The sequence below is a fragment of the Sapajus apella genome, unplaced genomic scaffold, assembly GCF_009761245.1.
Source record: "Sapajus apella isolate SASKATOON/1434 unplaced genomic scaffold, GSC_monkey_1.0 scaffold19, whole genome shotgun sequence".
Classification (NCBI taxonomy): domain Eukaryota; kingdom Metazoa; phylum Chordata; class Mammalia; order Primates; family Cebidae; genus Sapajus; species Sapajus apella.
In genome coordinates, this window is record NW_022436959.1 from 28,428,578 (window position 1) to 28,454,786 (window position 26,209).

Genomic DNA, 26,209 nt, shown 5'->3' on the forward strand with positions numbered 1-26,209 from the left:
AGAAGTTTTTTTCTATATTACAACAAAAGCGTGAAATAACATTTAAGGTTCTAGAGAATGTTATTTTCTTAGTGTTGCTTAAATGTTTTTTCCAAATAACAAATGCATTTCTAACATAGTTAAAACACCCAGTTTGTTTAAGCAACGAGTTGGTCTAATAGTTTTCCTTTGAGCCTTTGAACCTTGATATTGATCATCTTCCTTCACCCATTTCCTGGTCTAAGAAAGGAAGAATATATTGGGTGCAAGTACATTTCTTTGAGTGAAAGTTCTATATCATAATCATTTTTCTCCATTACAGATAGAGGTGTTGTTGATATAGAAGTTTGGGATAAGTGTATACTGGTCCAGAATGAGGGTCCTGAAAGTTTAGATTTTTTTTAAGATTAAAATGCTTGTTGGAAGTTTGCTACATCTTTCCTTCTTTTGTTTTTCTTCTAAAGAAAAACCTTAGAAAAACATTTCAGTTCTTTAAATATTAGCTGTGTTCTGTGTGTTTATAAAACTGTATAAGCTACATTTCATTTGGAGGTTAGAGAGCAAGATAGATGGTTGGAGACTGAAGCATTTCTTTGTCTCATTTTGAATTTTGGATTACAAAAGGACTGATCAGACCATACAATGAGAGTCTTAGTCCACTAATCAGATGATCCTTTAAAAATATATTTTTCCTTTCTCACTTACTCTCATGTTTGCTAAGAGACAGCTAATTCCTAAGTGATCACTTTTAAAAGTAAACTCCAGAATGACAAGATTTATCTATGGCAAGCATGTTCAGTAGCCAGAACTCATTAAGCTCTTATTGCCTGCTGTGCCACAGAGATACTGTTCTAACATTAGCTTCTAAATTATGCAGTAAATTAAATAATATAGTGATATAAATGGTCATCTAGATATTTTGGAGCATTTCGAAAAATGGACATTTAACAGAGTAATGGGTGTTCAATTTACAGTTGAAGACTCTTGTTACTCAAATCGATGAGTTCTTACTTTAGAACTCTGTGGTTTTGTTTCTCTTGCAGTACTTCTGTTATTTTCTACATGAAAACAGACTTGTTTCCAACTATCACGAGGGAAAGATGATAATGAATTCATGTTCTTAATGTGACATATTTTGTTAACCTTTGAAGCACCTCAAAGTATGATTCCCAACTCGTGGCTTTAAAAATTGGTCACCTCACATATTTCTTCATCTGGTTATTTTGCTGAAATTGTGTACAGCAACTATTTTTTAAATAAAGTTAATGTCCATAAACAATACAATATAAATAAGTTGATCCTATATGCTACCGGTAAATTGAGCAGTGAGGCCCTCCAATGTTATCACAATTTCTTCAGGTGAATTGAGTCATTACAGTATGATCAGAAAAATTCAGCCACAATCTTCAGGCATCTTGACTTTCTTTTAAAGCAAAAAGAATGCATTCACTTTCATTCTTCTGCTAAATAAAGACTGGACAGGAAGCAATTCAACTATTTATAATTAATTTAGCAGACCTCAATTATCTCCTTATGTTCATTGATTTTTGGTATTCTTGAATAACCAGCATGACAGCAAACCAAAAATGTGTGCAATGCTATATGCCACAAATTCCCCAGGCTTCAGATTGAAACTCTTAAGTTGTTTTGACGGGGCAACTAACAGCAGTTGAGATAGTTCTGTATAAATTTAGAGATATGAGATGCAAAGCCATGACTATATTCCAGCACATTCTTCTTGTCAGAACCACTTAAATCACCGTCTTACACAAGTACATATTGAAACTCAACTTTAAGTGTTTTATTTTTATGTACATTTCATTTTGTCCAGAAATAAAATATCTAAATACAGACAGACTGTAATGTTGTATATGTATAGCTTTCAACAATACTTGATCTGAATAAATGCTTTGTACATTAGATTTGTCTTTTTAGTGGATTTCACAGCTACATTGATAAAATGAATTCCTCATATCCTTTTTTCTTAACCAATAACAAGCAGAGAGACAAGTACAAGTTAATATTAATAAGCAGCTCAAATAACACTTGGTTAAACTATGTACAATACAAACCATTCATACAAATGAAGACTAGGATATTGAATTGGTTACAATATGTGTAGTAAAGATAAGACACACACTTACAACTTACATGGTGTCTGCCAGGCATTTCCCTTCTTATATAATGATCAGAACTTAATTTAAGCAGGCTTAGCTGGTCTCAACTTTACAAAAGTCCAATGATTGGTGATGAAAGTTGTAATCCCAATGTCTGCCCACATGTAAATTCCAAATGTTTGCTCATCTTTACTGAGAACAGGCCCCTTTCATAGAAAAAAAGAGCCATCTTGGACCACCTTGAATGTGCCTACTGTATGCTGGAAAAAAGTTACTACATTTTGTTGTGTTCATAAAATAAAGAATACTGAGCTCTAAAGACACATTTTTTTTTCCATTTTAACAAGCAGATACTCCTACAGTAGTATTTACCAGTACAGCTACTCCAAGCAGTAGGAATGCATGAGTGGGGATTATCAATTAGCATGTACTCAAGACTTTAAAGGCGATTTCCATAACAGCGAGTGTTAGAAACATTCTCTGTCTAGTTAATCCTTCTGTTTGATGATAATTGATCCTGAATCATTATGAGTCAGACAATGAAAGCCCTCTCAACAGGAATCATGATAGATGCAAGCTGAAATGTGCATGACAGTGTGTTTGTGTACCTCTATATGTGAGAGCATGTCTTCAAGTGTGACTTCAAAATCTGTGATGATTTACAACTATGCTGAGGGATGAAGCTGACTGGGAAGAAATTACATCAGATTGTTTACCACTAGTGTATTTGCAGCCAGTTGACAAGAGCAGCAGTGTAGACACATTCCAGGCAACAGATGTGACCTTCTTCTTTGAGGTAACAGCCCTGTCATATGACCTTTAATTCCTCAGGCTTCAGTCTCACCCCCATGTTCACCTTCATCCCGAGGGAAAGTAAGGTGTGTCACTGTGGTAGTTGTAGTCAGGGCACACTTTCTGTACCAGTTTATAATCTGTACTATAAAAGGAAATGTAAATACAGATCACCTTAAAGGGCTTGGAGCAGAGCCAGGATACATGACTTTGGGTCTGCTCCTGGTAACAGGTTTTTGAAGGGTCGTAGTTGCAGAGTGTGTTCTTGGTAGCCTTGTCAACCTTTTCATATTCAATGCGACAATTAAAAGACTTGGAATCTTTGGCATCAATCACAGTTTGTTGTGCCAAGTCAAATTCCACGATTTTTGTAGGGGGCACCAAGCTGACAGATACATTCCCTTGACCAGTTGAATTATGCCTGAAATAAACACTAAATGTCCCATTGCCATGATCTACAATTTTCCCAGTTATCAACAGGTTCAGCTTCACTGTTTTGATGTTGGAATGAAAATCACCCCATCCAAACATTTTCTTAAACTTGCCCGTTTTAACAATGGGCCTTCTCTTGGCCCTGGGCCTCGGCTCTTGAAGGTCTGTGGAGTTCCTCAGCCAGTCCCAGAGGTCTTGCTCAGAATAAGGTTCTGGGGTATCATATCTCAGGTCCAAATCTGTATCATTCTCTTTGCCATGAAAAGTCTGTGACAGAAGTCGGCTGATAGACAAGTCTTTGCTGCTTTCTGTCCATATGTGCTTTAGTGTGGATTTGCTGCTTCCTGATTTCAGAAGTTCTGACTTTCCACCATTTGTTAAATTGGCACATGTGACCTGAAAGCAGAAGGAAAAAAAGGCATTTACATCTCTGCATCTGAGAAGAACACCCAATGCACAGGTCCAAGTTCTCTCTGAGTCTCTGAATTAAATAATTATACTTTTTCTAAAAGCACCATAATTATCTGGCACACATTTATTTGTGATAAAATACCACTTCTATTTTTGCATAACAATGGAAGAGGGAAACTGTGGGTGAAAAAAACTAAATGTGATCTAAAAATTTATATAAAACCATTGGTTAATGGAAGAAAAGGCCACCCAGCATGAATAAAGCAAATTGAATTTAAATATAAACCAAACTATTTCATAGTACCAAAATTCAAACACTTTTGAAATCAAATCTTATAAATCATCATGTTGTTTTTCCTATTTCAAAATTACTTTAAGTTTTAAAATGGTATAATTCTCTGGATACAAAGAGGCAAACAGCACACACCAGGGCCTGTTGAGGGATGGGGAAGTAAGGGGAGGGAACTTAGAAGATGGTCACTAGGTACAGCAAACCACCATGGCATGTATACCTATGTAAAAAACCTGCACATTCTGCACATGTATCCCATTTTCTTAAGAAGAAATAACAAACTGTATTATTCTCAGACATATGTCAACTGACATGCTTTAGACTAGTTATCCATATTAGAGTCATATTAGAAAAGTTAGTTTTGCAAAAAGACTCCAGTCTATTTTAACTGGTCAAAATAAAATAACATGTTTATTATCACCTATAATAGGCAAGGAATATATTGAATAAGACATGATTTTTTACCTTGCAGAGTTTAACATATGGTTTAGGAAAGCGACTTTTAATTATTGTCAGTTCTAGAGAAACCAGCAACATGTGGTCAATGACTGAGAGGTCACTTCAGCTTGAACCGTGAGAGTCGCAAGCAGACACTGTTCTCCCAGGACCCCAGGATTATTTCTTAGGAAAGAACTGTATCTCGAACTGCACCAGAGATTGAGAGGAACCAGTGACCACAATAACTACATCGGCCTATAGTTAAAGCAGTGACTTCTTATCCTGACATGGAAGAATTAAGAACAGGAGCTAACAGCACTAAGGACCCACAGGAACCAAAATATCCAATACCAGTAAATGATTCAACATGTGGACTTGCTGTTTTAAGGCAAGGTTGCTGAAGGGAGTCCCCAGCTACCCATTAAAAAAGCCACGTTTCACAATAAACTTATATTGCCATGGCCCCTGGAGAACCAGTTCTGAGTCTTTTCTCAGATATAAGCCTGATTGCTACTCAGCAGCTTCAGTGGACCCTCCAGTCTCCTTCCAAACTGTTCTCAAAATGAATGATCATTCCTGGAAAGCTTTAAAAAATTCAGGCCCATTTGGAATTACAGCTGCATTCTAGGGACACTTCCCTAGACTTAGCTGTGCAGGACTCTTGTTAGAATACAAACATGACCTGAAAATAGCCTTTTACTCAACCAGTTGTTGCTGAGGGAATGCACTCTCAATCCCTGGGGAGCAAGACCATAAATTTTAGAGCCAGACTCCCTGGAATTCCCTCCCAGCTCTGACACTTCCACGTTGTGTGCACTTGGTCAAGTTATTCAACTTTCCCCTGTCTCTGTTTCCTGAATCTGTAAAATGTAGGCAATATGATGTCTACCTCACAGGTCTGTGAGGACTGAATGAGCTAAAACAGGTAAAACCTTTAGAACAGTGGCTAGCATTTGGAAAAGGTTCAATAAATATAGCTATTACTGTGAATACCAAGCTGATGTTTGAAGACAATTAAAGAAGCAAAATAATACATATGGAGATCTTGCCTGGGAGTAGACTTGCCCAGGATGACCCAGCCAAGTGCTTAGAATGTGGAAAAAAATGGGCTCCCCCAGGGACATGGATGCAGAGAACCTTGGTCATATAAACTAAAAATCTCTTAGATCTTGTCATCCTTTTTTTTTTCAAGCCAGCAAATAGTCTCTTCTTTGCCCTGTTCAAATTGAAAGTGATTGGCCGATTCTCACCAAAGGAAGAATACCAGCTGAAGCTGTTATCTTTCCAGTAATGGTGAGTTTTAAAACCCTGCAAGTTTATCTCCATGAAAATTCATTGCATCTGAGATAAAATGGAACTTGATCATGCATTTGTATCCCATGACAGCACCCTGAAAAGCCAAAACTGAAACTTTGGGTAGGATAACATAAAAACTATCAACTATTTCGGCAGCTAGCTTGAGTGCAGTTGCATCTGCTGTGTTCCCCAAGGCAAGAGCAATGCCTTCATGGAAAGATGCAGAGGGCCATGGTGTGCAGAGATGAAGGAAGAACACATAACTCTGTCCAGTGAAGAATCAGATTCTGGATTATAGCGGAGGGCAAGGTCACATCTAAGAGAAACACAGACCAGCCTCATGATATGCAGTCAGTCTTTTTAAGGTGTCAGCCACCCAAGATGAGCAGAAGGCCTGGTGTGGAGTCAGATATGGCTATCAAATTGCCATTACTGGTCTTGGGGAAAATACAAGAAATTGAGGCAAGGGTATCTTTGCTGTCAACTATTTTTTAGTTCTAGATACTTCCCTTTCATTTTTCCTCAACCCTTGTTTTGGTACCCCTCCTTTCCCCTATGTACCCAAACCATTTCCTGTTTATAGATTTTCTTCATACCAAAATATTATCCCAGAAATGGACCACATTGAAACAGTAGAAATGACTAAAAATAGCAAAATGGTTGCTTTAGCAAAAGTAATTTTTAATAAAAACTAAACTTTCATTCCTTGGGAGAGGAGAATTATCCATATGAATATATACGTTTTCTTTTTTATTATTATACTTTAAGATCTGGGGTACATTTGCAGAATGTGCAGGTTTGTTGCATAGCTATACATGTGCCATGGTGGCTTGCTGCATCCATCCCCTCATCATCTACATTCGGTTTTTCTCCTAATGCAATCCCTCTGTTTTCTTAAGAAAAAATCATTAAACCTCCAATCTATCCTGACAATAAATCCATTCCACTATGGAAAAATATTTACTCTCACATCAAAAGTATAATCCTTAGCAGTTCCAGTGTTAGTGTTTTTCATTATAATTATAAAACTAACAAAGACAACTAAAGCTCTCCCACTGATTTTCTGAATGTCCTGCATTTCAAAAGATACTGTTTTTCTATAATACAGAGTAGCTATAATGTAAAACTTAAAACTAACATTAGCTAGTAGAAGTGGTACATACCTTTAGACTTGGGAGAGTGTGTGTGTGTTTTAATAAAATCTAATTGATTAGACATCTGAATTTGCACTTGCCTAGTTATATAAGCATTGCCCTTATCACAGTCCCTACATTTATGCCTCAGTATGAAAGAAATTCATGTATCTCCTTTTCTCTGAATTTTGCCTGGAATTATATAGACAGCTTCCCATTGTTTGTGTGGCAAAAAGAATAAATACAAGCAGGTATTTAGTAGCGGCTTAGTATTTCTTTCTCAGCATCAGCACAGGGCTGTATTGAGATGCTTTCATGATGCACTGGCTAATGGAGCAGTAATGAAATTATCCCAAAGAAGGAGGAAAAGAGAGATTTACAGTTCAATTTATCAGTAGCGTAAAGAGAATAAAAGGAAAAATGTGGAAGTAGTATATATGGTTTCAAGAGGGAAGAATCAATCTATTCAAAAAGATGCTAAAGCTCTGACAGGCAAATAAGCCTCTGATTCTGAGGTAGAATAGAAATTGTTTAGTTCTATAATTATGTTATCCACAGCTGTAGTAATCATGAGTGTGCACTCTGGAGTCAGACTGCCTGAAGCCCAGTCCAAGCTCTGATCTTTAACAGCTGTGTGATGTGGGCAAGCTACTTAACTTGTTTAAGCTTCACTGTTTTTCTCTTCTAGGGAACAGAAGAATATCCATCTTCTTCACAGGGCTGTTGTAAGGATTAAACAGGGCACTCCATTTAAATTACTAAGGACAGTACCTGGAACACTGTGAGTGTTCAATATTAGTAGTACTAGCTCTTGTCATCACTAGATATGTTTACCTCTGAATCTACTACATAATATTTTACACTAATTATTAATTTGTAATTGGATTTAAGATCAGAAAGCATTCTTGAAAGAAAATCTCCCTTCACTATAACCACAAACATAAAGCTAACAATTAAAACAAAAAAAAAGCATGCTGTGGGGGAAGCGGAGAGAAGGAAATGGGGAGAAAATGAACATAAAGTTTTAATCAGGTTGAAATAAATTCCAGAGATCTGCTGTACAACATCGTACCTATAGTTAATATTGTATTTAGCAGTTTAAAATTTTTTAATAGGGTAGAACTCACATTAAGTGCTCATACCACAATAAAATAATTTTTTAAATTAGTATTAAGAAAATATATATATTGAACTCTAAATAATCAAACATAAAATGTTGAAAAGAAAAGAAAAAGAGAGAGAGAGAGAAAGAAAAAAAGAAAGAAAGAAAGAAAGAAAAGAAAGAAAGAGAAGGAAAGAAAGAAAGAAGGAAAGAAAAGGAAAGAGGAAGGAAAGAAGGAAGGAAGGAAGGAAAGAAGGAAGGAAGGAAGAAAGAAAGAAAGGAAGAAAGAAAGAGCAGGCATATATTTTTCAAAGTGCTACTGTGATTACCTAAAAAATACGGCAAGTAAAATAAATAGTTGAACTCAAGTTAACAAAGAATGAGCATAAATTTAGGTATTGAACAGCTTAGCTTCCAAATGCAATGAATTATTTGCCTTCAGTGGTATAATGTGAAAGGCTTCAAGTTTTACTAACAGAAGCCTCTCTAGAACATCTCACTTGTGGGTAAAGGATCAAAGCAGGTTTCAGCTGTAATCATCATTAACACTGTCTTAAATATTCTTATTCTCTCAGTCCTTGCTTTTTGCTTAGGTTAAGAAAGGAGTAGAGCAATGTATAGAAGAGAATATAAATCTGGAAAAAACAATAAGATTCCTTACCAAAGTCACCAGAGATGTTCAGTACTAACGACTCTGATTTCTTTTGTCTTATTAACAAAATAGCTCTATGGTGAGACTACATGAATACTGAGCGTAATAAAGAAATGCAAACATAAATGGCACATGGAGCTGGCTCTCAAGAAGTTCACAGTTGAATGGAGGAATCAATTAAACCATCACAGTGTGATGCGACCAGCACTATGTGAAACATTCCAGGAGTCACAGTCAAAGTTGAAAGGTAGAGAAAGTATAACAGAAGAGATGATCCTTAGATGTGGGAGATAAAAGAGGCTTGGTAATTCAACAGATAGTGCATGGGTCAGAGGAGTTCTTCCAGTAATAAAGAACAGGGCCAGACATCATGGCTCGCACCTGTAATCCCAGCACTTTTGGAGGCAGAGGCAGGTGAATCACAAGATCAAGAGATCCAGACCATGGTGGCCAACATGGTGGCACCCATTACTACTAAAATTATAAAAATTAGCCTGGTGTGGTGGTGCATGGCTGTAGTCCCAGCTACTGGGGAGGCTGAGGCAGAAGAATCACTGGAACCTGGGAAGTAGAGGTTGCAGTGAGCTGAGATACCACCACTGCACTCCAGCCTGGTGACAGAGCTATGATAAACTATTTTCCAGAGTGGCTGTACCATTTTAGCATTCTCACAACATAATAAGCAATGAATGAATAATTCAGTTGCTCCAATACTGGCCACCATTTGGTGTCATTACTAATTTTTATTTTGTCATTCTAATAGATGTGCAGTAATATTGCATTGCAGTTTAATTTGCATTCTCTCCTCCCCTTTTTTTTGAGGTGGAGTCTCACTGTATCTCCCAGGCTGGAGTGCAGTGATGCAATCTCTGCTCACTACAACCTCCACCTCCTATGTTCAAGCAATTATCCTGCCTCAGCCTCCTAACTAGCTGAGATTACAGGCATGCTCCACCACACCCAGCTAATTTTTGTATTTTTAGTAGAGACAGGGTTTCACCTTGTTGGTCAGCCTGGTCTTGAACTCCTGAACTCGTGATCTGCCTGCCTCAGCCTCACAAAGTGCTGGGATTACAGGCATGAGCCACTGCTCCCAGCTACTACTTATTCTCTAACTAAAATTTTATGCTCATAGACAAACATCTCTCTACACCACTCACCCCCAGCATCTGGTAACCGCCATTTTACTCTATTTTTATGAGTTCAACGGTTTTTACACCACATATAAGTGATAGCATGCTAACAGTAGATTTTCAGCATTCTCACTACACACAAAAAAAGTATGTGAGATGATGCATATGGTAAATAGCTTGATTTAGCCATTCCACAATGTATGCATTTCTCATAGCCTTATACTGTACACCACAATTATATCTCATTTATACCTACATTTTACATAAGCCACAGGAAAGAAGTCGGTATTTTAATACATCAAAAATACATTCCTTCCTGTAAATCAAAACAACAATGATATATCACTTCACACCTGTCAGCATAACTGTTGTGAAAAAGTCAAGCAATAATCAGTGCTGATGAAGATGCAGAGAAAGGGAACAGTTTTATGCTGTGGATGGGATTATAACTTGGTAGAGGGATTATGGAAAACAGCATGGAGATGCCTCAGGAAACTACAAATAGAACTACCATTTGATCCAGCAATCCCACTTCTGGGTTTAAATCCAAAGAAAATGAAATCAGGGTCTCAAAAAGATATCTGTGCTTTATGTTCATTGCAGCATTATTTACAATTGCCAAGGTATGGACCTAAGTGTCCATCAGTGGATGAATGAAAAAAGAAGATATGAGACATATAGTGAATGAGAGATATGCATAATGGATGAGAAAATTATTCCACCTTAAGAAAGAAGGAAATCCTGTCATTTGTGACAACATGGGTGAACCTAGAGGACTTTAAGCTAAGTAAAATAAGCCAGATAACAGAAACAAATACTACATGATCTCACTTGTATGTGGAATCCAAATAAATGTAACTCAGAAACAGGGAGTAGACTGGTATTTGCCAGAGGCTGAGGAATGAAGGAAATTGAGAGATGTTGGTTGAAGGATACAAACATTTGATTACAGGATAAATAAGTTATGGAGTTCTGATGTACAACATGGTGACTACAGTTAATAACAATGTATTCTATACTTGAAATTTGCTAAGAGCAGAGTTCTCACCACACCCACACACACCCACACACACACACACACACACACACACACACAAATGGTAGCTATGTGAGGTAATGGATATTTTAATTAGCTTGGTTGTGGTAGTCATTTCACTGTGAATATATAAATTAAAACATCCTATTATAAGCCTTAGTGTATATCATTTTTATTGGTCAATTATATATCAGTAAAGCTGAGAATAAATAAATTTAAAGGGAAAAAAGAACAAAAGTAATAGCATAAAACAAGTAACAAAAAAAGGTACATCTTTTCTTTCATGGAAAGCTGTGCTTCAGGAACCGCAGAGCTGCATTAACAATGGAAAAGCAGAAAAGAATCTTTATGCCTCTCTCTTAACCCAGTAGGCTCGGGGAGGCTGTATTACATAGGCACTAAGAGAATGGGCTTTGTAGTCAGAGATCATAGGTGTAAATGCAAATTGTGCTACTTCATCCTCATTCACCCCTTAGAGCCACATTTTATCCAACAAAAAAAAATGGAGACAATATCTAACCCATTGGGTTTTTGTGAGGACAAAACTAAAAAATTTATATGTAGCACATATCATGGGGATAAATGCATGCTTGTATGAATTATTCTTGCCACCCAAACAATGAGAAGCTATTCTACATAATTCTGGATAAAAATCAGGGAAGAGGATATGCATTTATTTCCTTCATTTGTTTTATACTAAGGTATAAATATATGGTCTACAAACATAAGGCATACATATACCATTTTATGTAGTTTGAGCACAACATATGAGAGCCATTATGCCAAGTTAGGTTAAGAAACCATGAAGAAAAGGAAAACAAGGCCTTCAAAATGTGCACTGCTATTCTATTCTTGTCTTCCTGCTAGAAACTTTACCTCTGCTCAAATAGTTCAAGCAAACTGAAGTAGGAATTAGCGTAATTGTGACAACTCTGTGCTTATCTTTAGAGTTGCAGTCACACACCACCTACTTATGCTCAGACAACGATGGACTGTATGTACAATGGTGGTCCCGTAAGATTATAATGGAGCTAAAAAATTCCTATCACCTAATGATATCTTGATGATCCTGACCCTGTGTAGGCCTAGGCTAATATGTGTGTTTGTGTCTTAGTTTTTAACAAAAATGTTTAAAAAGCAAAAAATAATTTAAAATTTTAAAAACAGAAAAAGGTTACAGAATAAGGATGTAAAGAAAATATTTTGTACAGCTTTATTGCGTGTTTGTGTTTTAACCTAAGTGTTACTACAAAAGAATCAAAAGTTTTAAAAAATTTAAAGTTATAAAGAAAAAAGGTATAGTATGCTAAAGTTAATTTTAAAGAAAGAAAAAAGAGAAAAATAGGTGGCTGGAAGATGACCAAATAGGAAGAGCTCTGGTTTGCAGCTCCCAGCCTGATCAATGCAGAAGGCTGGCACAAGCAAAGATGTCCTCTCTCACCACCCCTATTCAACATAGTATTGGAAGTGGCCAAGGCAATCAGGTAAGATAAAGAAATAAAGGGTATTCAAATAGGAAGAGTGGAGTCAAAATTGTCTCTATTTGCAGATGACATGATTGTATATTTAGAAAATCCCATTGTCTCAGCCCAAAATCCCCTTAAGGTGATAAGCAACTTCAGCAAAGTCTCAGGATACAAAATCAATATGTAAAAATCACAAGCATTCCTGTACACCAATAACAGACAAACTGAGAGCCAAATCATGAATGTACTCCCATTCACAATTGCTATAAAGAGAATAAAATACCCAGGAATACAACTTACAAAGGATGTGAAGGACATCTTCAAGGAGAACTACAAACTGCTGCTCAAGGAAACAGGGGAGGACACAAACAAATGAAAACACATGCCACGCTCATGGATAGGAAGAATCAACATTGTAAAAATGGCCATAATGCTCAAAGTAACATATATTCGGTGCTGTCCCCATTAAGTTACCACTGAATTTCTTCGCAGAATTAGAGAAAACTACTTTAAATTCCATATGGACCAAAAAAGAGTTTGTATAGCTAAGACAATCCTAAGCAAAAAAAAACAGTTGAAGGTATCACACCACCTGACTTAAACTATACTACAAGGCTACAGTAACCAAAACATCATGGTACTGGTACCAAACCAGATATATAAACCAATGGAAGAGAACAAAGGCCTAAGAAAAAATGCCACACATCTAGAACCATCTGATCTTTTATGAACCTGACAAAAGCAATGGGGAAAGGATTCCCTATTTAATAAATGATGTTGGGAAAACTGGCTAGCCATAGGAAGAAAACTGAAACCGACCCCTTTCTTATATCTTATGTAAAAATTAATTCAAGATGGATTAAAGACTTAAATGTAAGACCTAAAACCATAAAAACCCTAGAAGAAAACCTAGGCAATACCATTCAGGACATAGGCATGGACAAAGACTTCAGGACTAAAACACCAAAAGCAATGGCAACAGAAGCCAAAATTAATAAATGGGTTCTAATTAAACTAAAGAGCTTCTGCACAACAAAAGAAACTATCATCAGAGTGGATAGGCCACCTACAGAATGGGAGAAAATTTTTGCAATCTATCCATCTGGTAAAGGGCTAACATCGAGAATCTATAAGGAACTTAAACAAATTTACAAGGAAAAAACAAACAACCCTATCAAAAAGTGGGCAAAGGATATGAACAGACACTTCTCAAAAGAAGACATTTATGATTTATGCGGCCACCAAACATATGAAAAAACCTCATCATCACTGGTCATTACAGAAATGCAAATCAAAACCACAATGAGATACCATCTCATTTCAATTAGAATGGAGATTATTAAAAAGTCAGGAAACAACAGATGCTAGAGAGGATGTGGAGAAATACGAACACTTTCACACTGTTGCTAGGAGTCTAAATTAGTTCAAACATTGTGAAAGACATTGTGGCAATTCCTCAAGGATCTAGAACGAAAAATGCCATTTGAACGATAAAGACTGGCTAAAGAAAATGCAGCCCACATATACCATGGAATATTATGTAGCCATAAAAAAGGATAAGTTCATATCCTTTGCAGGGACATGGATGAAGCTGGAAGCCATCATTCTCTGCAAACTATCACAGGAACAGAAAACCAAACACTGCATGTTCTCATTCTAGGGAGAACAGGGAGGGGAACATCACACACCAGAGCCTGTCAGTGGGTGGGGGCTGGGGGAGGGACAGCATTGGAACAAATACCTAATGTAGATGACAGATTGTTGGGTGCAGCAAACCACCATTGCATGTGTACACCTGTGTAACAAACCTGCCTATTCTTTACATGTATCCTAGGACTTAAAGTATAATTTTTAAAAAATAGAAAAAAATGTTTTTTAATTATAAATTTAGTGTAGCCCAAGGGTTCAGTGCTCATAAAGTACAATAGTAAAGAGTGTTGTCCTAGGCCTTCACATTCTCTCACTACTCACTCATGGATTTGCCACTAACAGACAATAACCCATAAAAAATGTTTATAATTTATGTTACATTCTTTTAAAAGTTATAAGGAGTATCTCATGTAAGGAACCCTGGGTACATTGTTATAATAATAAAGAAAACATTTAAAATAACACATTGAAAGACTATTTCTTTGCTAAAACAGACACTTCATCATCACTCTCGTGTTGCCCATAAAAAGATTTGAATTTGTCACTAAATCCAGATGTCTTTCAAGAAGAGAAATGTTGTATATGTAGGAATTGCTTCTTTCTATCTGAAATAGAGGTCAATGTGAGTGATTGTCATAACAAGGCTATTATATGAATCGTAATAGACAAGCTTTTAGCTTCCTAAAGTCAAAGTGCAGCTCTGTCTAGAATAAAATAAATGAGGAAGGATTGACTTACCCTCCTACCATATTTTCAGAGTAATATATGTATAGATATTTGTATCTATTAGATATCGGCATTCCTGATATATGTACAGATGTTCTCATATACAACTGTGGTATATAAAAACATACTTTGTAGCAATAATAACACAGCTTATCCAATAGAAGTCCAAATTCCTAAGGAAATAATGACTTTGATATTTTTGATACAATATGCTTAACACCCTCTAATTATCCAGAGTTTCATCTGGAAGCCTTTTATTAGACAGAAGGAAACATATAAATTAAGTGATGGAGATTAGTTGTGGAGGAATAACATTCCTGTGACATTTAGATCTTAGATTCAAAACTCGTCTAGTGTCAAAAACTCTTCTAGTGTCTTTTTCTGTTCAGGGCATTGTGTGTGCAGAGCTCAGAGCTTCCCAGGTTCTGAGTGGATAATGTCAGTCAACCCAGAAATTTTTTTTAAAAAAAAGGTAAAATCCTGGAAATAGAGCCTCTCCACACTCCTATAAAAGTCCTGTAAGCTGGGAATCTCCAACTCTCTGGAGCAGAGCATATCCAATGTTCTATTGTGGCATTGTCTAAGAAAAAATAAAATCTAGTAGATAGAATGGACATCTCACCGTTTCAGCAAAGGTGGGTGATGCTGGAGTTTGAGTTACATAAAGAATTTTGTACATTAAGTAAATAAATACTTTTGAATCATACCTTGGTCACAGCAAGAAGTGGTAAAAACACATCCAACTTAGAGCACCAGGCCCTACAATGGATTTTTTTTTTTAAGACAGAGTCTCACTCTGTTGCTGAGGCTGGAGTACAGTGGCACAATCTTGGTTCACTGCAACCTCTGACTCCTGGGTTCAAGTCATCTTCGTGCCTCAGCCTCCCAAATAGCTGGGACTACAAGCATGCATTACCACAACCAGCTAATTTTTGTAATTTTGGTAGAGAGAGGGTTTTGCCATGTTGCTCAGGTTGGTCTCAAACTCCTGGCCTCAAGTGATCTGCCTGCCTTGGCCTCCCAAAGAGCTGAGATTACAGACAGGAGCCACCACGCCCAGCCTACCATGGGTTTGTAAGCATATTTCAGGGAAGACACAATTCATGCACTGAGAGAACTTCAAACAGCACTATTTCCATAAGAAAACTATTCCCTTGAGAGTTCTTTTAAAAAGCTCTTCCCTAAGAAGCTTAACATCCATTCCTTGACCTTCTGCTTCTCCCTTGCAAGATTCCTAGCACTGGGTTACTATACTCTGCTCTCTGCAGATCTCTTACCCAGTTACTGCCAGATTTAGAATCAGATGCTACTGCTGTCCACAAGCCCAGGCTAGATTTTGCTTTGGTCTTGCATCAAACTTTTCCTCAATTCCCAGTTTCTTAAAGTATGGTGTGTGAAATCTCATACTGAAGAGACATGTGCTGATGAAAAAAGATGTTTATCCAGAGAGACCTCATAAATAAGCAAAAACAAAGCCTCTGGATTTAGATTCTGTTAAGAAAAGTTAATCAGACATGAAACTGAGCGGTGTTCCTGGAGTTAAAAGAAAAAAAAATATCCCTTGGTAACAAAAAGAGCCAAGTCTTAAGTAAACAGTTCCACTAAATCAAAGAATGGTATTCACACAAGCATTATGAGATGAAATAGGTCATAGAGAGAATAAGGCAGAGAGAACTGCAAAATGACTGGGGATGCTGTAAGAGAAGTCACAATACAGAGGCTGGATAAAAATTTGTATATATTAAAGCTTAGAAATTCCATCAACCCTCTTTTAATGTAGCTCAAAATGGCTTACTAATTATTAGTAGTTTGTTTTAACTTGAGCACTGTGATAGAAGGCATCATAGGCGAACTGAGAGAACAGGTTGTTGGAGGAGACTTTCCTCTCCTGGTATGTCCCTAAACTCACTGAGGAGTAGTTTAATTGCCCTTTTCAAAGAGCTGGGTAACACTCCATCTGCCGCTAGAGGGCACAGCTAGGACATATGACAGCTGCCTCTATTCGTGGTGCTGAAAGTCAGACAGAATTGTGTCACTAAGGGTCCCAGAACTCTTTGAAAAAAGATGGACCAGCAGTTTTGTGGTAACTGCTGGCTGAGGCACGTTGTGTAAACCACCTATTCTGTGAGCTTTAGTGACCAGGAAGGAGCAGCTGTTACCGAACTAATACTAGAAGACATCATCCACTAAAGAAGTTATTGTGAGCCCTATTCCTGTTAGAAAGGGTGTTCAAAGATAAGATACATTTACCTATTGATTGATTGATTATTTATTAGCTTATTTAGTTGCTACTCATTAGAAAGTAGCCTAATTCAATGCAACATGTGTCTATGTCTCCAGCTTCATTTTGGCTACTTTTCCCTTAGTCTCAGGATTTTTGTCACATCAGACTTTTTCATGTGCTCTTTATTCCAACTTTAGAACCTGCATATAGGCTGCTTCCCCTTATTGGAATCCTTTCTACCCATTCCTATTAGCTAAGCTAACTCCTCACTCTCTAGTTCACCATAAACTTCATTTTTACAGCAATCATTGATCCACTCATAGCACCCTGTACAAATCTTTCATAAATATTATATATCTGGCAGAGATAAAGATGTTGGCATTGTAATCCTTTGTGGAGGTTTTGTGTAATTTGGTAAACATACACAGTGACACAAGTCAAAAGGTGGCATTCTTTCTGGAAAATACAAGTGACTGCTATAGGCCATCATAACCAAGAATGTTATATCAAAAATCCCCTAATAAATGTATTTTTACTTAAGAGAAAACTGAATAAGAGCAAAATACCCAAATGAGCATAAAACCATATTTTGGGGGGTTGACAAACATTAGCAAAACTTAATAAAACAGTGACTATGGTCTCTTAAGTGGCCAGAAAATTAGCACCATCTTCTACCTTATCTTCCTTGAATTTCTAGAAATTTGGTCCTAATGTAGCAATGAAAAGAATACTGATAGAATTCTAGAAGCAGAGAACAAGAGCCTGCCAAACTTTCTGGGAGCATTTTCTTTGCACTACTCAAGTGGACATTTGTATTGACAAATAATAAGTGCTTTGAAACAGGCAGTTAGACATGTGTTATGCTATTTGTTTGCATAAATGCCCATTTGCTTGTGAAATGTGGTGGGGTTTTCAAAATGTGAACCAAACACAATTTTATGGGCATGTTTGCAAAGGTTTAAAATAGAGCTATAAAAGTGTTCATTAACAGCACAAATTAAAATGTTATTAAAATGTGAGTATTGAAGGCATTTTTGGCTTCACGCTACAGTTGATAAAGTGTAAATAAACACAGTCTGACTGTGACATTTTTGTTCTGTGATCGCGTCATGAAAATCCATCACTGTTTAGAGTTAGAATCACTAAACATTTGAGGCTGGAAGAGGCCTTTGAAAATATTTTATAACTTGGAAAGCTGAGTCCCATAGAGCTAAAGTGAGTCACAAAAGGCTACCAAGATGGTTAGGAGCAGAGCCAAAACTGTGAAGGTTCCTTAGCATCCAGCCCACTCCTCTTGCATTCTAAGGTTTTCCTTTATTGAGAGCTGGTACTTAACGTTTCCTTCAGAGGTTTAAGAGCTTCAAAGCTCTGGAAATGACCAAATCACTTCAAAACAAGGAACTTGCTTAACTTTGCTGAAAAGTTTTGATTTTGTGAAATGAAGGAATACTAGAAAATTGGTGTCATTTGCAAACCCTATAAAAAAAAAAAAGAGGCATTAACCTAGTTCATTGCTAGGGGTCTCTTGGGTTGACTTTGGACACAAACTTGTGCACAGACCTTCCCAGGCTTTCATCTGAACAGTGAGGGCTGTGAGGAAGGAGAGAACTGAAATAAGAGAACGATTGTAACAGAATTTCAGTCAAGTAAATGATAACACAGAGGGAATTATTCTTCAAGCTCTGAAGGGAAAATTTTTATATGTGTTTCCTAAAATCTCATTCATTCCTATCTTCAGAAGGCTTGCTTTTAAAAAGGGAAAGTAAAAGTAAAATGCCATATTTTCTATTCTATCCCAGCCAAAAATAAGTAAATAAATACATCATCAAGCTTTTGTTAAATAACTGCTATTAAATTTTTTTTAATTATTTCACGGAATTCTTTTTTTTTTTTTTTTGCATATTTCAAACCCATCTCTAAGTAAACTCATTCCATGTGACCCATATCATTGGTACTTTTTACCCTCGAATGGATAAAGGTTCTGGCATTTTGGAGGCTCTCTCTTGCTACATGACTTGTACATCAGTGACTCTCAATAGGAAGTACTAAAGTAAACCCAAGGTAACTTGATCTGTAATATTTACCAAGGATTATGGAATTTGCAGTGGGGTGGTGAAATTAAATAGCATATTCTAAATGTATCATTAACTTTCTTTTAGTTAAAATGTTTATTTCATAGTTTCACTTAATGTTAAAGGAACGTATAAGATTTATTGTTTTTTCAAACTGGATCATCATTTAAACAATCAAGAAATGCCTTTTTAAGTGAAACTGTCTTTCTTTAACTAATCTTGGTTCTTAAATAGACTGCACAGATTATCCATCTTAATTCAAATCTGCACAAAATCATATTTAGATTTTCAACGTATTTTGATATAATTTCCAATTTACAAAAAGTTACAAGAAACTTCCATATACCATTTACCAAGATTCACCAATTAGTTTCATTTGATCGCATGTTACCTTATTGCTCTCTTACTCTCTCTTGTAATTATGCACATATGTATGTATGTGTGTATAAATTTTCTGAGCCATTTTGAGAGTAACTTTGAGGTATCATGCCCATTTATCCCTAAGTAAGTCCTGGAGTAGACCCTAAGAAAATTATATAACAATGGAACATCAAAATCAGGAAATTTAACCTTGAAATATTGCCATAATTTAATCTATAGTCCTTATTGTGATGTCATCTGTTACCCCATTATGCTTACTAATTTTTCTAGTCCAGGATCCAATTCAATGCATGCAATTGCACTGCATTTAGTTGTCATGAGTCTAGAGCTTATTTCCCTTCTATTTCATGTTCTTTATATTTTTAAACAGCATAGGCTATTAACCTGTAAAATGTTCCTCAATTTGGGTGGCACTGATGTGTACTGCAAATCCTTTTATAGAAAATTTTATGGTAAATCCATCTTTAAGTAAACTCATTCCATATTACCCATATCATCAGTACTTTTTACCCTCAAATGGATAAAGGTTCTGGCATTTTGGAGGCTCTCTCTTGCTACAAGACTTGAAAGTCCGTGACTCTCAACAGCAAGTACGAAAGTAAACCCAAGGTAACTTCTAGAATTTTAGATTGACAAATGTGGTATTAGAGAAAGGGTATTCCTTGATTTGAGCATATATGAAACAATGTTTTTAGTAGCTGCAGAGAGTAAAATATATTGTACTATGCTAAATCATTGCCTAGTAGTCATTTAGGCTGTTTAATATAATTTTACAGGTTATTAATCTGCATTATATTCAATTGTTTTACTGTTACTGATAATAAGATCATTAAATCTTATCATTTTGTGGTCTCTTTCATTTCACATTTTGTTTAAATGAGACTAATGCTTTTTTTAAAAATCCATTTGCTGTATTCACTAAACTTATCTATCAGTCTGAGGCTTTCTTTTGTTTTAATTGGAAAGAATTTAAACTAATATTTGCCTAGTGTTTATCATTTCCATCATATGTTAATACATTATGTGAGTGGATTGATCCTCACAAATCTGCCTGGCATGTAGATACCAGTAACCTAATGATAGGGCAGAGGAATGCAAGACTTGCTGCCCCAACAGACAGCCTTAGAATCACACATCCAAGAAACAGCATTCGGATTCTTACCCTGTTCTTCTGACTCAAAACCACAGGATTTTTCTATTACCAAATAAAAGGTGGTTGTACTACCTACTGCTGTTCAAGAGCGTATATTATGGTGATTCAGTTCATTGAACAGGCAGGAACCAAGAATGGATGCTTGACCAAGTAGAGGTATTCCCAGGTCTCAATGCTGGAAGCTCAATCCTTGAACTTCAAATTCAAGTGTAACCTCAATCATCACTCCCCAAAAGGAGCTGACAAATAGATCATACTGTTAGTAATACCCCAGGTGCTCAGGTATACAGACACTCACTGATATACCCAGCAAGGACTTCATAGCCAAGTGACAATTGTGAAGTCATAATCTCTTGCACCTAAATTTTCTTATTCTAAATTAGAGATATAATACCCCTGTCCCAGTGTTACTTTGAGAATTAGAATGTATGTGAGGTGTTCTTCTCGATAGATGTTAATAATATTGTATTTATTTTATTTTTACCTACAATTAATACAATTATATTGATCTATGTAGTTATTTTGCATAAAATATTTCATTTCAATAATTTAAATTCATATGGGAAAACACTGTACATTTTAGGTAGCATGGGATAGTGGTAAGAGCCTATATTCTGGAGCCAAGCTGCAGACTCACATCTCAGCTTTTAAGGTAGATGCCTTTTTTCCTAGGAACTGTCTAAATCATGAATTTCCACATCATTTTGGAAACCAGAACACTGTTATCTTTTTCAAATGGTTATTCTCAAAACATAAAATAATTTTCATTAATAATCCTACTTTTAGAATATGAAATTATGACTTTGCGCGTAGATTTTTGGTTGTTTTCTGGATGACACAGAGAGGAAAAATACCACCCAATGTCCCCACTAGGGTTGTACTATTCAAGCCATAACATTTTTGATCTATGCTTTACAGAGCATCCCATTAGAGTTCCAGAGAAACCCTTACTTTCTATTATGTCAATGACACCTTTGCTGGCCTGGGGCCATTATCAGCTCTTGGAGCGCTGAACCATGAAGCAATATCTCTGTAACTAGGCCAAATAGGCCATGACCTGACAGGCTGTAAAGCCATCATTATCTCCTATTAAGTCTGAAATCTGCGCTTTGCATATTTTAAAACAACTATCCAGTTGTGCTATGGAGGTATATCTGCCAAATGAATAATCAGATTTTTAAGAGACTATAAAGGGGACCAAAATGGTTTCTACTGTGCCAAAAACAAAGTCAATTCAGATTTTATTTTCTCTCCTCCCATATTTTTATCCTCACTCTTTGGCAGTCAAACCAAAAATATTTCAGTAACAGATAGACTTCCATTGCACAGTTTACTATATAAAATCAAGCCTGGGTTGATGGCATGTGAGTGCCAAAGCATTCTGTGTTGTAAACTGTACCCTGCTTCCTCATACAGTTAGGTGGAAAGCTGTAGATGGCTGACACCTACTACTTGCTTTGTTTGGTGGATATGATCACAAAAAGCGTGTCATAAAATGTAAAATGACTGAATGGACCACTTAAATGTCAAAGCTCAGAAGAGATTTGCTTTTGTGGTTTAAAATTTAAGAGTTTTTTTCCCCTTCTTCCTGGAGATGTCTAAGTAACTAATTTAATACTGCTTTAATGGTACAGATGCAAGTGACTTTAGAAAGATTTGGAAAAGGATTGAAATATAACTATATAAAATATCCTATTAACTCTTGCCCCCTGTTTTACATTTTGAGAAAGATTTTTAACTAAACTCTTGATGTCATTAACTATTTTTCACTTCAGTGAATTGTAACTCCAGAAAATTTGCAACTACTCTTTTCAACAGGGGATTAAACTTTCAGGGAATAAATTAAATTGGGTTAAAATGTCTAACAGAGTTTTCAGATGAGTGCTTTATTCAAGTAGCACAGAGACATGTTAGCTCTGAAATGAAACTCTAGTTAGGTAAATAACGTTTGTCAAGAACCAATTGCTCAGGTGCTACACTGCTCTAAGCCTACTTTATTAATATTGGTTTGCGGTCTTCAGTACAGTGCAGAAAAGAATTTTAAATGCAATTACAGCAGAGCTGGAAGGCCACATAACTATGTTTTAATCAAAAGCTGAGTTCAAGCCTGTTTTACATATAATATGTTCAAAGAAAGATCTCTTTTTCACCTTTAAGTATAACTGCATAAATAGTTGAGAGAAAATGCATTTCAAGTAGAAATGTAAAGGAAAAATAGTTCCACATCATAAGGAATATTATAAGCAACTAAAGAAGTATTGTACCAGAAATATATTAGTGTATTATTAAACATTAAAAGATATAATGTTTTAAATCCTGAGCCATCAAGTCAAAATAAATGTGTATAGGGGCTCTGTGTCTATGTGTATGTGTATACACATAGGTATCTGCATGTTTTGTGTGTGTGTTTATATATGTCTACACACAGAGACAAGTGCACACTCTGTGATCCAGTTTTTTTAAAGTTCAATATTTATTAGGAAAACCTAGAGATTATTACTCTCAATGTCACTATAAAATACACATGAATGATGTAAAGGTCAAGAACTGTATTTAGCTTGTATTAATGTCCTATATTCATGTTCTGATTTTAAGAAAAAAAAGTGTTGAAAGTATTAAATTATTAAATTATATTGTTATTAAATTATATTGACAGGGTGTAGAAAAATACGTTTACCGCATAAGTACCAGGAGGAAGCTAGCATCTCCTAGATTGGAGAACAAGTCTCTTTGATATTACAAAAGATTTTATTCCAGTGCCTTGTGGCCCAGAAAATGAAGGCATCTTTGTTGTGGACTTTGCAGTGAAACACCAAAAGCCAGAAAAGGGACTTAGATAGTAGTCCTTAACTAATGATTCAAAGTTATGATTAATACAGTGATGGAGCCTTAGGAATCTTAGATACATCTAAGGTATTATTTTTAATCCACACATTATCTCCTTCAGCTGAATCCTAGGGACATTTTGCTGAGGTAGACTCACTGAGGATCAGTCAGTCAATTTGTTGGAGTTTTTTCATCAATCTCAGTACTGTTTCCTGTGGGAAAACATACATAATAGATCCTTCTTATTTTGAACTCATAGGCAAATATAGTGACCAAAAAACCACTTCTATTATTTTCAACACTTTTTTTTTCTTAAAATCAGAACATGAATATAGGACATTAATACAAGCTAAAGACACACTCAAGAGAAAGGATGCATCACCTCCAAAGTTGTACGTTTATGCTCCTTAGCAAACCTACTAAGGGAAGAAAAGTAGGGAAAGAAAGATGTACAAACAGAAGTACTTGAGTAAGAGAAGAAATGGTTACATTTTCACATTCATGCAGTAACTTGTATTGCTTGGGGTGCAATTCAAAATGGTTAACAACTATACAACATGAAGGTGGGTACTGGGTCACCAGGGCAGTGTCTTAGAGCCCCCCTGCTGTACTCATCAACACTTTAGATACTGTGCATTAGGGAGGTAAAGAAATAATCATGGGGGAAGGGCCAAACACTAAAGTGTCCGGTGCAGCAGTGGAAGGAAAGGTTTAGGGTGGGATTGGACTCGCCAATGGCTCAGGGCAATGATGGTTTACCAACTAGTACATACATATTTAAATATTCTAATTCTGATATGTACTAGTCAAATATTCCTTGCAGGTTTTTTTTTAATCATGTACTCTTCATTATTTGTCAGCCTAGAAACACAGATATATACCAGTAGTACCCATTTAACTCCAAAATCCGCAGAATTCAAAATGGCTGAAAGGCAATTAAAAGTACAGAAACATATTTTTCACAGGTTTAAATTTTTCTTAATCTTTGATATTTGCCTTTTGCTAACTCAGAGGTGGAATTCTTCTGAACTAGAAAGAATTGCTTTCTGATACAATAAATCAGATAACAATCTGTACTTAATAATAAATTTAGTTGTAAATTTTCTAAACAAAAATTTTTGTCAAACTGACCTTTCCATGAGATTATAAAACAACATTAGTGCCTTTTTTCTCCTTTATTAATCATAATCCCAGGGTCCAAGGTTTGGGAAAATTATACAGGCTAAATTCTACTTCCTAGCACTTTTTATGCAAAAAATTGCAGATTAAAGCTATAGTCAGGACCACATTAAATGGAGATGATACGGGAGGACTTTCTGAAGTTTTGGGTGTATCAAATGAAAAGACTATGATATGAAAGTTTTAGGTATGAAATTTATTCTGACAATCACATGGGTTTACTGCTGTGAGGACATTTAAAGATAATTTGAGTCCTGTGGTTCCGGGTTTCTTAATACCCAAAGATGCTGGCATTTTCACCTTGTCTGCTATCCCTCTTTTGTCTTTGCCATGTGAAAACCACATTAGTGCTCAGCACCCACCAGGCACCATTGTACATATAAACATATATGTATGTACATTTATATGTATATTCACATATATGCATTGAAACCTGCTCATGCAAATATACACACACACACACAATATTTTATGTGTTCAGCATTAAGCCTTCTAGAAAGGATTTCAAGTTTTTATAATGTTTTTGAGGACACCTCTCTCTTCATCTCTCATGTCCACTGACTGGTCCTGTTTGCTGTCCCATACCTATAATCTTTTGCTTTGTAATTATAAGCCTGCCATTTCCCTCACCTGGAATGTTCTTTTGAAGACTCTTACCCTAACCCATGTGTTTTTTCCACAACCCTAGTGACTCCTAAATCACGACTCTATGTAACCTTCCCAAATCACTTTATTTGAAATTAAGTAACAATCGCTTTGACATTTTTGCCTTTTTTATAACTGATAATAGCAACCTGAAAGGAGGCCTGGCTTAAAACTTAGAGAGCCAAGAATTCAGATTCTGGGGAATTAGAGCAAGGTGGCCAAATAGAAGCCTCCTTTTGACATCCAATTGTTCTTCCTGCAGGAACACCAAATTAAACAACTGTCTACACAATAAATCACCTTCAAAAGAACCAAAAACTAGTATCTGGTTTCAACTTAATATCACTGAAAGAGGCACTGAAGAGACCAAGAAATAAGTCTTGAATTGCTGATGCCACCCTTCCCCCATCCCCTCCCAGCAGTTGGCCATGTGGTGTGGAGAGAAAATCTGGGCACCTGTGGGAGGGAGAGTGAGTGATGTAGAACTTTGCCTTGGAACACAGCGCTGCCAAACTAGACAGAACTTAGCCAGTGCCCAGAGGGAGCATTTATACCAGCCATAGCCAGAGGGGAATTGCCTGTTGCAGCAACCAGAACTTGAGTTTCAGCAAGCCTCACCACTACAGGCTAAAGTGCTCTGGGATCCTAAATAAACTTGAAAGACTGTCTAAACCACAAGGACTGCAACTCCTAGGCAAGTCCTAGCGCTGTGCTGGCCTCACAGCCAATGAACTTAGAGGGCATGTGACTAAAGAGACACCAGCCCGGGAAGCTAAGGGAGTGCTTGTGCCACCCATCCCCCAACCCCAGGTGGGGCAGCTCCAAGTTCCAAAAGAGACCCCTCCCTTCTACTTTAAGAGAGGAGAGGGAAGAGCAAAGATGACTTTGCCTTGCAACTTGGATACCAGCTCACCCACAGTGTGATGTGGCACCAGACAGAGTCATGAGGCCCCAGTTCCTTTGCTAACAGATGATATTTCTAGATACAACCTAGGCCAGAAAGAAACCTGATGCCTTGAAGGGGAAGACCCAGTCCTGGCAAGAGTCATCCCCTGCTGACTAAAGGGCCCTTTG

At 36.5% G+C, this 26,209-nt stretch overlaps 1 protein-coding gene across 1 annotated transcript in view; it reads right to left on the reverse strand.

The window, feature by feature from the left end:
* Nucleotides 1–1,754: 1,754 nt before the first annotated feature.
* Nucleotides 1,755–26,209, reverse strand: part of NXPH1 (neurexophilin 1) — a 324,126-nt gene continuing 299,671 nt past the window's right edge. Inside the window, exon 3 of the mRNA XM_032287098.1 lies at nucleotides 1,755–3,716. Within this exon, the coding sequence (XP_032142989.1) occupies nucleotides 2,955–3,716 (762 nt within the window). The 3' untranslated portion in view covers nucleotides 1,755–2,954. The remainder of the gene's footprint in view (nucleotides 3,717–26,209) is intronic.